The sequence below is a fragment of the Contarinia nasturtii genome, unplaced genomic scaffold, assembly GCF_009176525.2.
Source record: "Contarinia nasturtii isolate CC-2019 unplaced genomic scaffold, AAFC_CNas_1.1 Cnas_scaffold_78, whole genome shotgun sequence".
Lineage (NCBI taxonomy): Eukaryota > Metazoa > Arthropoda > Insecta > Diptera > Cecidomyiidae > Contarinia > Contarinia nasturtii.
The window spans coordinates 4507467-4525175 of NW_022197436.1; the positions used below are offsets into that span (position 1 = coordinate 4507467).

At 34.0% G+C, this 17709-nt stretch overlaps 1 protein-coding gene across 4 annotated transcripts in view; it reads right to left on the bottom strand.

Annotated features, from left to right (window-relative positions):
* The window catches only part of LOC116351199 (acid sphingomyelinase-like phosphodiesterase 3b), an 88430-nt gene that overhangs the window by 23755 nt on the left and 46966 nt on the right, over window positions 1-17709 (bottom strand). For all 4 annotated transcript variants that reach the window (XM_031783451.1, XM_031783380.1, XM_031783518.1 and 1 more), the window contains 4 exons: window positions 15461-15529; window positions 14012-14174; window positions 5974-6191; window positions 4839-5164 (listed from right to left, as the gene is read on the bottom strand). In XM_031783451.1, the coding sequence (XP_031639311.1) occupies window positions 4839-5164; window positions 5974-6191; window positions 14012-14174; window positions 15461-15529 (776 nt within the window). The remainder of the gene's footprint in view (window positions 1-4838; window positions 5165-5973; window positions 6192-14011; window positions 14175-15460; window positions 15530-17709) is intronic.

Below are 17709 nucleotides of genomic sequence, written 5' to 3' on the forward strand. Positions count from 1 at the left end.
TACAATCAATTTTATTTGACTTGATATTCGTTTTACATTTCGTTTCCGATAACAGCAAAGTCATCCCAATACCCCGAATGCAATGCACACTGATGCCAGATTTTATCTCTCTACATTCACTTTTCAAAAGCTTCAACATAAAATATACATATTTTCACATACATTTATACATATACGTGTGTGTGGTGGTGGTAATCGAAATGCCAAAAAAATGTAACACGAAAACGAATGTCACAACACAAAATGTAAGTCAAATCAACAGCGCACATGCATTTTATTCTTTGCTGATGTCTGTCTTTTACAACATACCCCAAGATGTGATGTGTAAACACATTTTTATTCGCAAAAGTGTTCGAATACATTCGAATACCATCACAAATAACGTGTGCGTCTCAAATTCGTGCCATTTCGGACAATTTTCACATCACAATTTCGAAGATATCATGTCTTGTTACTTCTGCTTTTTTTATTTCGAACATTCTGATTATGAGTATACTATTAGGCGTATACAGACTTTTATTAATTTCGCTCAGATCAATGGATCTAGAACCAAAAAAATTTATCCACATACAGACATGTACGAATTCGAAATGAGGTAGAGAAAAAATGGTAATAGGATCTTGCATATGAGTTTATTGAAATCAAGTAAATTTTTTGTCAGTTGTCGGCCTAGATTATTACGACATGTCTTTGTCTTATTGAATTGTAGTGAGGATGGAATATTCAAGCACATCCTCTTATATATTACACAGTGTGCACAACAATTACCATAATATTTTTCATTTCTTTTTATCCACACTTCCAACAATCTAACATTCTTCTCATTTTCGAAATTCCCCACTTTCTATCACTATCATTACTCATGTCTGCATGTTCAAAAGCTGTCGTTTGTGTGTTTATTCTTTTTTGTTTGCTACTTTAGTTTGATTCATTTTCGTTTTCTTGTTCTTTCTTTCTCCTCAAAGTTTTAAAATAAGCTGCCTCTCTTGTGCTCTGACCTGCCCAAAAATTTGTTATACCGAATAGTGCACACGGCAAGTTTCGTTCCATTTCATGTGCAAGCCAACAAAATGATGTAGCCTATGCAGTTGGCTTTTGCTCGTGTTTTTTTTTATGCTCAGTGATTGTTTGCTAAATTGCAAGTCTGCTACTTTATTTTATATTGTGTGTGAAAATTCTTTTTGGTGACAAAGTATTGTGTTTTACGCGCGACCCAACATTTTCCCAGAGCCATAATGATAATAAAGCGAGATGGCAAGCGTAAGTAAGAGTGAAAGAGATACAGATATTGCAGAAAATCTGATATGTGAAACGAAATACAATAGCTACGAAATAAATCTGAAACAAAAATCCCTGTCGTCGAGGATATTCGGTCGGCACATACAAGCATCAATTGATTTTTTTTGCTCTCCATTTCTTTGGTGTTTGTCGTTTAGGGTTTTGTTGTTGTTGTTTTATTTTTCTTGAGAGAGGGGATTCATTTTATTTGAAAAAAAAAAAATCGCCAAAGAATCCGAATGGTATAGTTGCCATTTCGTTTCTTGGTCTTTTTACAAAAGCGTCCAGTCGTCTTGTTCAAACTGCTTTTTATTTCATTGCTTTTTTCTTATCCTCATTCTCTCTCCGTATCACCATTGTTTGGAACTGTTACCCGGCAAACGTGTAATTTCATACCAAATACACGAAATAAACCATGGAATCCAATGCTTTTTTCGAGACATAACAATTATGTAATCACATAAATGCTCAACAAATGCGATTAATCATAATACAAATTGAAGCTATTTCGGATAGGGAAATCACGGAATTCAAGCACCACAATCGCTCTTTGATGACGATATCGGTATACGTAGACCAAACTAACGAAAACTGAGTTGTGTGTGACATTTTATACGTCTTTTGTTATTGATTTTTTTTCTTTCGTTTTTCCAAGTATGTTTGTACTTTGTGATTGCACATTACGGTATATAATCATATAAATCCCATATAAAAAACACAGGGGCATTCGATTCCAATTTTCAATATTCTGAAACGGTCACACTTTATGCATGGCACGAAATCATGATGACCTCTGTCATGGTCATGGTATTTTCTATTTTTCTTTCTTGTATTTTTTTTTCTATCGCCGTTTCTATCTTAAAATTGTTTGATAGACACATAACACTGTTTCGGATTTACATTTCAGATTCAAATCGACAATCGAATTTACAGCGATTTTATTATCATAACATTATTCGAATTTAAAATCGAGAATCTTTAACTGGAAGGCAGGAAAATGTGTGAAAGGAAGAGTGTCGTAAATCAAAAACACTAACAGAAGAAGAAAAAACTCAAATCTACTGCACTCACACTGATACACTATCAATGTAATATCAGTTTTTATCAATTACTTCTGTAACTTTATCTAAACCGTTTCATAGAATAGTAGCGTACCCTTGCTAGCTTGAATGAAAATAAGTGTGTTTAACACATCTGTGATTTCAAAGAGGTCAGCGAAGTCTCGTATTATACACATTTAAGTTTAGCAGAAAGCTCACTACATCCTTTTGGCATGGACACGATGTTTTCATAATGAGACTACGTTCAGTGTTATGAAAATGGGTCTATCAGCAGACGTAAAACTATACTAGCTCTGAATTTTCATTGAAATTCAAGCTTCATGACCTTTGAGCGTTTTTTTTTTGAAAATATAAATTTAGTTTCGTTTGAATTCTTAAATAACACACACAGTTCTCCGAATTTAGTCTATTTTAGTTCGAATATATTTCCATTATTCATACGTTCATTGATCGTGTTATTTACACGTGATAGTTCCATTTGTGTTTTACTGTTTATTCATCTTTTTTTTTCGTTCAAGTATGCTTGATTTGTTAGCAAATTTATATTTCCCGGAAGTAAAATGTTTGATGAGGTGTTTCTATATATTCTGAGTAGATGCAGGAGATTATTATTTCATTCGGTATTGTCGGAATGTTAGGGGGCCCATGTCGGATTCAGAAAAGGTGGATAAATGTTTTTAAAATTATTTTGCACATCTTGTTGTTTGCAATTTGATTCGAAAAGCCATTGAAATGACTTGAGAAATAAAAACAAAACAAAAAATCGAATGCATTTTGATGATTCAGTGAATCGTGAACATTGTATATTGTATGTACATATATATCGACGATTGTCCTTCAAAGTACTTGACTTGTAGCGCTTTTCAAGAATACGCTTGAGATAGAAAATTTCTCGAAATCCAATTGTAACGAGGACGAAAAAAGCAACAACAATAACAATGAACACTTTTATAAAATATGAAACGGAAAAGGCAAAACGACCGAGGATGCACTTTTCCTCAAGCTTTTTCCATTTTAAAATGAAATAAACACGCACGTTTCTCGTTAAATGTATTTACAATTTATTCATGATCGCAAATCTCGAAGACAACATAATAAACTCAAACAAAACTCATCGCAAAACAACAACAACAAGACAATTTTAATTTCGTTCGTCAGCTAAAACGTTTTGCATTCGTTTTTTATTTTATTGAATGAATTTCGCTGTTGCGTTCATTTCATTTTGCATTGTTTCATATTAGACGAAATACTGATGAGATTTCAAAAAAACCACAACAAATAGAGCAACAACACAACATCAGAAAAAACATCCTCACTTTTATTTGTGCATATTCGCCAACAACAACAAATGCAATGACTACACTGACAGCGAAGAAAGGAAGAACAAAAAAAAAACGCATGAAAGTTTCAAGCGAACGGACGAGGATTTAATTAATTCTCTTCTCTTCGGCGTTTGTAAATAGAAAATTTTCTATAATGAAATTTTCTCGGAAATTTTATTGTATCAGCTTTGACTTTGACTGTTTGCCTAATACGCCTTGTTGCTTTCCTCCATTTGTGTTTGGCAAACGAAAATCATCAGCCGCACCATTGTAATTTTCGTTTAGCTTGGTCGTTTGGTGGATAAAACGAGGAAAAGAGACGAAAATAAAAAAACTTTTGCGGACATTTCGCACAATTACGAAATGAATTAAGAGATGTTAAGTGTTTCCAGTAGTAATATTTGAAAATTTAAATAAACAAAACATCCTCCGCGTTCACGCCAGTGACCGGTTCGCGCATATTTCTATGCTTGCCTAAATACGCTAGGTAGCATAGATATGCCAAGCATAGCCGCAAACGCAACCGACGCATCGCCGTTCACTCTATATGAACAATACACATGTTCGTTTATGCAGACGACCGTGCGCATACAATATAGCTCGAATCGAATGGTGACGGGTGCGTTGCGGCTTGCGTCTCCGCTATGCTTAGCATAGCTATCAGGCATAGAAATATGCGCGAACCGGTCACTGGTTCACGCTCTCCCTCTCGCATTCACTCTGTTTTTATGAAAATAACCTAATTAAATTTCTGGTGCGCATACAATTGTCGAATGGTAAAAGCGTGTGCGATGGAAACAAGAACATATTACCATTTTTCGTGACTCTGATGAATGTAATTAAATTTTGTCAAGTAAATATACTCTATTAAATATATTTGGAGTGAAACAGTGGCTTATTAAAAACCATATTGTTTCGCTTAATTCATGCACATGCACGCAGCTTAGACGGCATCTTTTTTTTTTGCTATTTCTGGCATCAGTGTTGTTGTGTTCAAGCATACTGGCGTATTCGAATGGAATATAATAATATTTAATGTAGTTTTATTGTTGAAGCAAATGGCATAAACAAAATCTTAAATTAATTCTGGCCCAAGATGAATGATCGTCAGTCAATGTAAAAAAAAAATAAAAATGAAAATTAAAGAGGCACGAATGATGATGAGTGTTTTACATACCGTTTCTTTGTTTCGGCTCGTTTTATCTAACACAGCTTCCAGCCACTCCCATTGTTTTTGTGCCTCATGGTTTTCGCCCGATAATGCGCTTACGGTCCCACCATGCTCATCAAAATTGCCTGCACTGTATCCATTGATGCCATTACTTCGATAATGATTTCCGTGGTGATACCGATAATTGTGATCATTTAAATCGCTCATACTGGGTCTTTGTCGAATTGGCGACGAATGTGTTTGTTGATATTTTATATCGTGTCGCATAAAATTTGTATTCAATGCGATAATTCGTAGTTTGCTCTTTGTTTGCTCAATGGTATAGTATCCGCCTATTGATGATTGTAAATTAAAAAAATTGAAAAATGTTAACAACTCGATAATGAGATTTAAAAATGCAATTTAATCAAAATGATGAAATCAATTAACCGTAAAAGGTATTTTATATTTTTCGTCTACGCTTTCTGCATCAGCAAAACAGATTTTTAATTTTTTACAATTTTATGAGAGAAATGATTATATATCGAGGGTCTTTCGATGTGTAGTCTAACTGATGTAGTTTCCACCCACGTGAAGTGTGTGGGAAAAAGTTTTATAATGGGTCCTATATTTTTAATGGTCGGAGATGACCTTTCGCAGAATGAGGATGAAAAATTAATTGAATTTGGACCAGGTGTGTTCCACAGATTGTTCTTCCATTGTCTTGTTTTTTGAGGTATGGATTTCAAATTCGGTTTTACATGATAGTATTGATAAATAGAATTAGGTCTTGCTTCAAGTTTTCATTTTTAAAATGTGGAATTGGTCTAAAATTTGATAGAAGTAGTACTCTTTTGACCACCCATCATAGCCAATCGTATTTTAACGATGTTTACCACGATTTACAAGAGTTTTGATCGAAAATCAACAACATGGTCCAACACGACTTATCTCAATTACCAAGTTTGACCATCATGTGTTGAAAAACGGCGAAAAAGTTCATCTTACCTACAGATTTTTCATTTTCATTTTGATGCTTGGGTGTTTTTTACTGAACTTTTTCTGTGAGATTTTTTGTTTAATTCTTGAATCAACGGTTTTTTTATTCATCGCTCTCCTTCGATATCCGTACACGCTGTGTTTGAAAAATTATTCTACTTACCTCTATTGAAGGTTTCCAACGCTTCATTCGGAAGCCAATGTCGCCATAGTTCGCCCAAAATGCGAAAGTTAATCCCGTGTCCTAGTCCATCGTCATGACCAAGTACCGGAAAAACAAATTGCGATGGAAACGTTCGACTGAGCAAATCCGTTATATTCCGTAAAACTTCCAACCGACGTGTTTCGATACTTCCCCTCATTGAATGTGTTAAAGCATCTCTGAAAATAAATTATGCAAATTACAATTATGTGTACGTTTTTTTTTAAAATGTTCGAATGGGGAAAAAGAACTTTTGTTCCTTTTTGTTCTATGTTCGTGTTTCTAATGAAGATAGAAAAAATCGAATAGCACAAATCAACATACACCAAACTGGGTAATTCTTGCTCTTATTTTGAATTCACTCTTAAAAATTGGAAACGAATAAAAAAAGAGAGAGAAGTATTTACATAAGTAATGTAAACGCTAATGTTCCTTGTTCCATTCGTTGGGGTTGGCCGATTTATGTGTGTATTTAGATTTTGTGCGGATTCCGACACGTTACTTGTTTATTATAATATTGAATAGCAGCGGTCCAATCGCATAAAATCGTGACAAACATTGACATTTCTCAAGAAATTTTTCTTGCGTCAATTGCTTAATTTCATTGCTGTTTTTTTTTCCTTTTCTTTATGATTCGATCCATTCTCTTGTTGTGAGCAACAATTTTTTTCGTGTTGAGAACTTTCAAAAACACACACTTAAATTGACGACTTCTTCATCGTCTTTTCTACTTGTTTCCATTTTTATTTTGCCCTTTTTCTTGTTGTTTGCTGATATATAGGTATGTGTGTGTGTGTTCAGACACCATTTAAAAAAATACAACTAGAATTAACTCGTTTCGTATTTGGCTCTCTTCCTTTGTGCAGCAGTCCAATTTATCCCACACGTTTGTATAATAATAGGCAACGAGACACACAAGAATACGACTATTTTCTTTTCCAGAGAACGAGCGCGCATTTACCCGAGTCAAATGATGTGAACAATTCGAAATTTCCTTGTTCTTTGTCGGTGTTTTTTGGTAGATTAATCTACACCCATAAACGACAGAGCAGCAAGTAGAAAAAATGTAATTAGATTACTGTTAAATTGTACGTTTTTTTACAGTTCTATATTTATTTTTCTGTATTTTTTTGCATAATTTTTTTTTTACTTCGTAGTTCTCTTTGTTCGCTGGTAAGAATCTATATTGTGTAGCCCTTATCCTGTTTCTGCACATCGTTATTCTTTTTGCCGTTCGCTCACCAACTCTCTCTCTAATCGTGTGCTTTATACTCAATTTTGTTATGCGATGTTTAAATTTTCAAATCGTACTGGGTGTATGTGTGACTGTGTATATGTAATTGATGCTTGTAGTACCGGAGATATTGCCAAACGTATAAAATAACAACAACAACCGTAAAAAGGAGCGAGCGAGAGACAAAGAAAGTGACGCAAAAAACGAGTGACACACAGAAAGACGAATAAAATAATAAAAGTAAATTCTAGGTTTTGGAAATGGCCAACAAGCGAAAATCATTCGTGTGTTAATTTCAGCACATGAGTTGGATACTTAATTTATTCCGTCCGAAAAACGAAACGAAGAATGAATACGAGCATAAAAACGTACAAAAAAAGAGAAGAAAGAATGAACGAACGAAAAAGAAAGAACAAAATACAAACCAAAATAGAAAAACCAATGAAAGAACCGAATGAGCGTGGAATTGAATGCAAACGAAAAAGACGAAAAGCGTAAGGGGACGGAAAAAAACGAACTTAAATTAAGATATACAAAGAATGTGTAAGCGTATGCTGGTACGGAAAGCAGTTTGCATCTGCATATCGGTGAAATTGGCTTGAATGTCTCTCTCTCTCTGTGTGTGTCTCTCATCTTTTGGGAAGATCGTCAGTAAATGTAATTAAACCAAGCTAAATGCCTGAGAGTAATGTGAAACACAGTGTCATTCTGAGCACGTGAGTTGTAAAAGCGCTATATAAATATAGTTTTATTCGTACTCCGGTCCATATGTGTACGGTGTACAATAGATATATATGAGGTAGGCAACGACCAACACATTTTTCGACGATCGACGAAATTGCAAATTGCACAAGTTAAACCACTCGGCGAGTCTCATATTATTGAACTTATTCTTGAAATGCTTGTGCGCTACCTGAAATTGGGCGTGCGCTGAATTGTTGAATTGATTGGGTTAGAATAGAAACCCGACCTGAAATCTATAAAACTGAAACACAGCATTTTTTCGTGTTCCACTTTTATAGATATTTATTCAGTTTTTTTATCAGAGTCGCTCCTGAGTTCGTATTATTTTATAGCGTACACTAATAGAAAAAGCATAATATTAATAGTTAGAAGCGGCACGCTCATGCGTGACAATTTCATGCTCTGGTTTTTATTCTAGCTCATTCAATTTCCTGTTCATTGCTATGTTCCTCTTCCTTATTTACTTATATGATTTCTTCATCGTGACTGACACCAACTTACGAAGAATGCCATAACTGAATACCTTTTAGTGTGAGACCACCGCAACGATGTTTCCATTTAAGGAAAAAAAAAAGATAAGAACAAAGAAAGAGAAAAAACAGTATGCAAATGAAGTTGGCAATTTTATATTTGAAATTGGTCCATCAACTTGTCAATATCTTTTTATAGATGCAATAGAAAATTGTATGTGTTTGTGTGTGTATACTCTAGCGGAACGCGATAAAACAAAATGAGTTGAGAGCACACACACCGCTTTTCTTCATAATCATAAAACAATTTTACATCGACCAATGTACAATTTACAGAAAGCACACAACGAATAATATATGCAAATCGATATGCGTACAGCATGGGCTCAAAAAGAATCGACAAACTGGTGCAAAATTTCATTTCGACAAAATGTTTGCGCAAAGTGATGTGCGGCATTTAATTTTTGAAGTGTGCTTCGGTGCCATTCAATACTTTACATGCATCACGAAATATAAGTGCTAGTTTACCGGATGGCAACGACCGAACGAACGAAAAAAAAAAAACCCCAGAGACACACACAAACCGTTTGAATAAACGAGAGTAAAAGAAATTGCGATAAAAAAAAAGAACACATTGATTATGAAAGCGTTTGCAATTGTGCTAGCTGCATCACACAGTGACAAAGAATGTGGGGTGTGCTTATCTACATCAGAGTACCTATCTACATCGTTGCAATAGGAATTTGATTCAGTTGCAATAGCAATCGAAATAAAATGGCTTCGGATGGACCATACACAAAAAAACGGTTGTATCATAATTCCGCACCTCTTCATTTCACGTGGATCTTTTTTATCGTTAATCGCTGAAAATTGAAAATACAATCAAATACAAAATCAATTGGAGATCATTGATGCCATTTCAATATGCTGTTACTTTTCCCTACCATTTTTTTGCGTCTTTTTTTACAGTGCTTCATTCTGTTTTGATCAACTTAAGTGTTAATAGCTGGGATTACAATCGCATTTAAATCCATTTCGTCAGCATGTACTAAGCTTATAAAATGTTTTTTCACGCATTTCATCTGCTTCTCAATCCATTCACAAATATACATACATATTTTCTTTGTGTGCTTGCTTGAAATTCGCATGGACGAATGATTTCAAAAATCAGTTCAAAAGATCTTCTACATAGAATGCTTATGTGTTCCGGATTGACAGTTGAAGGGCGCAACTGATCTGGATGACTAGGGTATCGTTGGTTTGGTCTCCCTCATTTTCGTCTATTTTTATAACTTTTAATCCTTTTTACGGGTAAAAATTGTTATCCACGTTGGACATCATGGTCAAGCATGGACCAAATAAATAATAAAACTGTGTTTCGTTACGTTAAATTGCGATGCAAGTTCTTGCCAAAAATTAGCTTGCAAAGCAAACTCAACTATAGAAAAATAAAAAAAAAACTTTGTATATAATTTGATTGACGGGGATACAAACGAACGAAGTGAGCGAGTAGTTGCTAGTGATACGATAAAAAACGTCATGGCAAACACTCAGAAAATGATAGCGGAAGCACTAATTGTTCTCGTTACTTTTGTGCTCTACCTCAAAATATGGGTTCAGCCATTCTGCTTGTGAAGAAAATCTATTGCTAACTACTCACAGAAAAATTTCCGGATATTTCGAACCCAGAAATCGGTTTAAATCACAGCGGAATGATTTCTGGGTTCAAAAGATCCGAAAATCCGAAAAACCGGATAACACTTAAATTTGAGACTTTCAATGAGACTTTAATCTGTATTTCAACGTTCAACTATCATCTTACGAATTTCTCTCACAGTTTATTTATATAAAGAAAACTGGAAAAATCTTCAAATCGATTTTTCTCGCTTTTCCGATGGGAAATCGAGAAAAATAACGAAAATTTGGTACCTCCATTGGGGCCCTATAAAGGGAGTGGACCACGAGTGCTCAACATCTAGAACATTTTGGGTCAGGTCGGATCCACCTATTCCACAAGATTCATGTCCAGATCATTTCTCCTCGCTCACTCTCATACGATATCATATGGGAATATTATGAGAAGAGAACCAAGGAGGAGGTACCAAATTTTCGTTATTTTTCTCGATTTCTCATCGGAAAAGCGAGAAAAATCGATTTGAAGATTTTTCCATTTTTCTTTATATACATAAACTGTGAAAGAAATGCGTAAAATGATAGTTGAACGTTAAAATACAGATTCAAGTCTCATTGAAAGTCTCAAATTTAAGTGTTATCCGGTTTTTCGGATTTTCGGATCTTTTGAACCCAGAAATCATTCTGCTGTGATTTAAACCGATTTCTGGGTTCGAAATATCCGGAAATTTTTCTGTGAGTAGACCCATAGTAAGACACCATTTACACAGCACCTCCGTTTTATATTATGTAATATATATGTTTTCATTTTCATGCATTTGTCAAAAAAAAATGTCGTTTTCGTTAATTTTTCAAAAAGTCGCGCTTGACACTAGTGATAGTATATATTATTTCGCATTTCCAAAGCTGTCTTACGCGCCAAGTTGTAGATTATTTTCGATTTAAGTTCTTACCATTGTTTTGCTGTCGCTGATGACATTTTACGTTCATCTTTCGTTGTTTATATGGTATATTGTGTTGTGAACATTTAAATTTCAATGTAGTGGTATATCGTCGTGTGTACAAAATGCGGGAGCGTTTGGGATAAGCATGTTATAAAACTACTCTCGTCTAAGAGGAAACGCTAAACGGAAAATTATGTAGATGTTACAAATTTTCACATCGTCCCTTTTTTCGCGTCATTCGCTTCTCTTCGCAGTTTTTGTATCCAACGTTTTTGGTCTATATTTTTTCTCTCTCTCTCTTCTTTGCTTTCGGCCTTCGCGAGTTGTGCCGTTTCAATTTTTTCCACGTTTGACATTATTCTTACTGTTTTCTTCGCTTCTCGATTCATCTGCACACTGTATGCACATCTCTTCATGGCGTTGAAATTATATGCAAAGGTATTAGTTATTCTTCTATTCTTTTCGGTTTTTTTTTTATTCAGTTTTTTCGTGTTTTTTCCCGCTTGTGTTTGACTGTGGATATTAGACTTCTTTCACTTTTCTCGCGTTTCCTTTTTTCTTGTTAAACTACTCCGGTTTCATTCACAATTTATTTATATGCGTATAATTTACTTTTCAACACCACTCTTGTGCTGTGTGTGCGAGCGAGAGTTCTTTTCATCTTCTTCTTTTCTCTTTTTTTTCAATTTTAAGCTTTATTCAGGGTGATTGTATGTGCGCGACACGGTTTCTTTCATTTTTTTCTTTATATATATATATCTCTACATACTGTTAATATTGAGCATTTAACCGTTTACAGTGAATGTCGAAGACGGTGTTATGCACGAGACAGAGTGAAAGCAACGAGTGCTTGTAATTGCCGTATTTTCTTCATCTTGGATTATTTATGGAGCGCACAGACTTCCTTTTTTTATTTTTTAAACTCCCTCCTTTCTGCTACTTCGTTGCAGCTTGTTCACTTTTTATATAAATATTTCAAAAACCTATTCGAATGCATTTATTTGCTGTTTTTCGCCTTCTCACTTATCTTGTATCTTGCACGTAACGCAACACATTCCAATCGACGAAATTGTTTTGTGGCACGAGGCGAGCACTTGATGAGTTGCTATAATAACAATTATTCCATATACGACGCTTTTATTATATTTTGATTGAGCATCCACTAAGCAGTGCAATGACATTCTTCTCAAATAATTTATTCTTTATATGCACAACTTAAATATGTCGGTGTTCTTTTTGATATGACGTTTTTCCGTTTGAAAAATCTTTATTCGGCAAATTACATTTAATCTCGTTTACCGTCTATTTTTTTTCTGGAAGCAGATAAATTTTCGTTGAAAAGGAATGATTTGATGATACATTGGAATAATTTTTCCTCAGTTAGACTATCTTCTCTTAAGTATTTATAGCTAGATTATTTCCAATGATTTATTCATCAAATGACCTGCGTTTTGTCATTCACATTGTTTCTGTTACTCTTGGCCTGTTCGCTTTTTTTTTCCTGTCTGTCGTTAAAATCGTCTTTGAATTGCAAATTCTGCACTCACACACATATATCTCGTGCAAAAAACGTTACATGGTGTAATTAAAATGAATTTCTTATGTCACATAATATGACGTAAATCCAAGTCATCAATCACGTGGCACTTTTTTTGCTGCCGAAAATATGCGTTAACGATATAGTGAGTGGAAAAAAGAGTGTTAGACCGAGAGCGACATTCTGTTGATTGCTACTCGTGTGCGGTTCATACTATGTCGCGACGGAGAAAATGGCAGTAAATTCGCGTATATTATTCGCGAGAAAAATTATCGATAAAACTGAAGAGAGAAACAAAAAGTAAATATCCAAAGTATATACCACTGGATAAATTTATCAGGCGGTATGCCAAGTATAGAAATATATATATATTATATATGTCATACAACATGTCGCACGGTAAACTGTAAAATAATTTGTTGCTGTTGTTGTTGTTGTTGCTTAAGGTGTTGTTACTGAAACGGCTGTTAATGGTATTCCATGGCAATGTTTTGAATACGACGCATTATATTTCATTATTATTATGATAGAGTAGCCCGTTTAAATGTGTATTTATGTGTTGTGGATATTCGTTAGCTGTGAAAACGTATAATTTTACACCATGTTTTGCTGATGTCTGTAATAATGACGATGAGCAATGTCACGGCTATAAGATTACACAATCCTCTTCTTTTCGCCTGAATTTGACCGAAATAAAGAAATGTACAACAACAAAAACAAAATTTGGTATTCGAAATTTTCCGAAGTCAACTGAATGAAACTGACAAATGGCAATACCTTTCACTCAACAAAATTCAGTAGACACAGTATGGATATTTGTGCATTGATATGTTATTTAAGCATAGAGAAGAAGATGATGGTGACGATAGACAAAATAAATCAGTTACAAAATACGCAACATTATGTTCGTAAATACCAACAGTCGAGAGAGAAATTGTCATGCGATTACATCGGTTTCGTATGTGCACAATATCATAGAATGCACGTCCTTTACTTCGATAGAATAGATAAAGTGTTGGCAATGTGATTTTGCTTTTCGCATGACTAGATTAAAAACGATTGCTTGCTGTTATGTTGTCGTTTTGTAACGAAAACTTTCCCACTGTAATCTGGTTTCTGGTGTTATTTTCTATTTAGTTGCACAAGCAATTCGGTGATCATTCAAAGCGAACAAACGACAGCGTGTTTTGAACGTGTATAAGCTTCAAGCTTTGTGTTTATTGTTCGCATTGGCAAACATAAGATTTCATTGATATTATTATCTGGGCAGTGAAATCTAATCAAACTCAAACGTCGTATTATTCCTTATTCTTTTTCTCGATTTTCTTTTTTGTTACTTTATTTGTGTAGATAATGCACATTAACACACAGAAATACGATTATAGTAATACGACTATTGGTGTACAAAAATGTCTTAATAAGATGATTGAATTCTTACCCGGTCCATAAAACGAATTCCACATTATCCCCTTGCCTCGATTTCATCGCTTGTGTTGCTGATTCGAGTAAACTCCATGGGCTGTCACACATATAGTCGCCGAATCGGCCAGGTTTTGAATTTACTGAATTTGTTTGATGATGTTGATCCATATGCCAACAATCTGTATACGTATGCATAGAAAATGATTTTATATACATAAACAAATTTTTTTTATTACACTTTAATCGTATGTAGTATGCTATGTAGGAAAAATATATGGACAAAAGCTAAGGGGCAAAATAGTACATCATCGTGTAATATAATTTCCAGTGTTTTGAACACACTATTTTAGGCTTCAGTACAATATAATATATCTTATGTTAAAAAAAAATTCTAAATGAAAATATAATTCTATTTACAGTGGGTATTCGAAAACACGAAAAGTTAATTTTGGACCTCGTTTCATGGTATCGAATATTTCATGTTTCTGGTTATCCTGAAAATTTGCTGCCAAATTAAATGAAAATCAAATGAAATCGATACTTTTTTTTCTATACACTATGTATCATATGAAAGGGAATTTTATTTATTTTATTAAATAACAGTTGATAGATTCTATTTTTAAATCAAAACTTAAAATGAATAATTTTAATTAAATTGGATTGAAAAAATCTTCAAGCGACGTTTGTTTACGATTATTTTCGATCATATCCATGATTGAACCAAAATATCTCACTGCATTTGTCTTATGTATGTATAATATAGAGAACGCAATCGTTACATTACAACAAGTGAGAGAGTCACGACAGTGCCACTTGAAACCGAATACACCAAATCAGATGATATTGATTCTTGGAATAAAGATGAAGGGAATTTTTTCGCTTGTTGAGTTAGATTGTAAAAATAAACAATTGATTTGACTCTCTCTCTCTCTCTACATATGTATATGTATATTACGTGTTGATATACGAAGTTTAAAATTCATAAAAAGTGTTTTTTTTTGCAAAATTCAAAAACATGAAATGCGATTTCATGTTATCGCGAAATTCATACATTTTGAAATCGTTTCATGTTATCGTGAAATTCACGGTTTCGAATTTCATGTTTTCGAATACCCACTATTTTTAATTTTTACAAATATATTTTCAGTTAAACATCATTTTAGTGTTATTTTACATCGAATTTAATTCTTGTAATTCAATAGTCTATTTATAATTCTGGGAACTATGATACACTATTTAGAACTATGTAGAATTTTTTGGCATTTTCGTGGTACTAGATGGAGGTTTGCAATGCTGTAGTAGTTTGCCCCTCAACGAGAGTAACATGAACCAAATGAAAGAAACGAAATATAAAAAAAAAACACATGAAAATACGAAATTGGATGAAAAGCAACTTAACAGGAATCGCCAATTGATTTTTTGCATATGAAAAGAAAGAGATATAGAAGGGTGGATAAAAACTTACTTTTGGTAACATCGCCTTTGGTTGAATACGTTGTGTCCAGATGAAGGTCAGTTATATGCCAGAAATATCCTTTAATAACAGCAACGACGTCAAAGATATCCGAAAAAGAGGTAAAATAGAATACGATTGATTATATATTGACTGATATATGTGAGTATATTTGAAGAATGTGAACAATTCGAGTGTGAAATGGATAGCTGTACAGCACTGTAATACTATAAGCTTTAGTCTGATATAATATGATTTTCTCGAGTATAAATTAAATTCAGTATCAATTTTTTACACTGCTTAACTTAATTCGCTCAAGACCACTGAAATTTGAAGCAATGGTATTCTTTCGATCGAACTCTCTCAATATCGAACTGTACAGTCACCTGTATCATCCGATGACCGCAGCATTGGCTGTTGATGCCCTTACATTTTCTTTCCAACATGAATCGTCTTGAAATTTGTTCAAGCGAAAAATGAGAAGCAACAGTGTATGTTATAATAACCGATTACCACTTAAAAGCATTTAATCACAATTTACAGCATGCTTATAGCTCAAAATTGGATTTTACAATACATTGTATGCTTGAGCATAAAGTGAATAAGGTTCAATGAATGCATGAATGACTAAGAGCATGGAATATTTCTACAAAACAATTTCGAAATGTCAAGCTAATATACGAAACACGTGAACATTTGTTATACTACAATTGTTTAAATACCATAAAAATAAGCACATAGCACACATATGCTCTATTTGCTATCCAAATCTATGTACTGTATTATTGACAACGGCAACAAGGTACGAAGCAACAACAACAGCAATGAACATAGTAGATACAAATTCAAAAGCATAAAATAGCTGCATCAAGTCAGTGGGTTATATGCATGCTCGTTCGTTTGATAAGCTTCGGAAAGACTTGTGATGCACATACACAACGATAAACGATAAGAATGCGGAAAGATTCCAGCCAAAGCTCACATTGATACTTTGTCTTTTGGTCTAATACGATTGCATGTTTGCATATACTTGTTAATAATGTATACAGAAAATCGTTGTCAATAAGTCGGAACTAACAAATTCAATCAAAATATTATTCTAAATGGTGTATTTTACATTTATTGGATTGCTACTCTCTGCCAAAACTCCGCCCCCGCCCCCACATTGAAAACAACTTGAAATTTTCACCTTTCGAAATGCATTCAATTTCATTCTTTCTCTCTTCGTTCCATACTATTTCGTAGTTTTAGCATTGAAACCAACAATACTCAAGCATGAGCAACGATAATAAAAATGTAAACTCGACGATTTATTTGCATATAGTGGAAAGACCATCGACAACATTCGAATCAAAATAGCAAATGCAGAGAGAAGCGATTGAGCAATACAGACGAAGAATAAGAGAAACAAGCGGAACAGAGTGGAAAGCTTAACGATGGGACGTTTTGGCATGTCGCTGTAAGAAAATGTACTACTTATAATACAATGCTTTATAGTGCGGCCAAAGTAGCTAACGGGCATGCATTTCAATCGTCTGTAAATGGTATACAGAATGGATCACTTTTCTTTGTGTATTTTCAGGATTAGCAAGACTTCACTCATATGCGAGTATCTGTGTATGTGTGCACCTATTTATATGCGCTCCAAAATTTACTCAGCAACTAAATATACGTGTAATGCTATTATTATTAACCGATAAATTCAAATGCCAATGGAAAAATTTTCCAGAACAGATTTTACTCGTGTATTTCGTCTTATAGAAAATATCATTTTTATTGTTACTGCTTTTACTGTTGCTGATGGTGGTGCTGTCGTTCTTGGCTGTTTGTGCTTGCCACTTTAGACACACACATATATTTTTTTTCGGGCTGCCAGAATTCGAATGCCATCGAAAATGTATGTTTGCACATACATATTCTGGTTGCACTGAGTGTGTGATTGTGTGTGTGCGAGAGAAAGATAGTTAAAGAGCGAAAAACGAATGATGGGTAAATGTGTGGTGCATAAATATTCTTTGTCCATGCATCGCATATCATCATATGAAATGTTTTGTGTGGTTAAAGAGGAATAGACCAGAAATAAAAAGAACAAACGTTTTCCATCCATCTGTCTTTCACTTGAGATAGGCAACAAACATAGTGTCTGTGGTATGGTTATCATGGTTCCGTAACATTTTTCCATTTAAGTCATGGCAGCGTGTTAAATTGGCTTTTGCATACACATATATATAATATGATACGTATATTTTTCCATGTTGAAA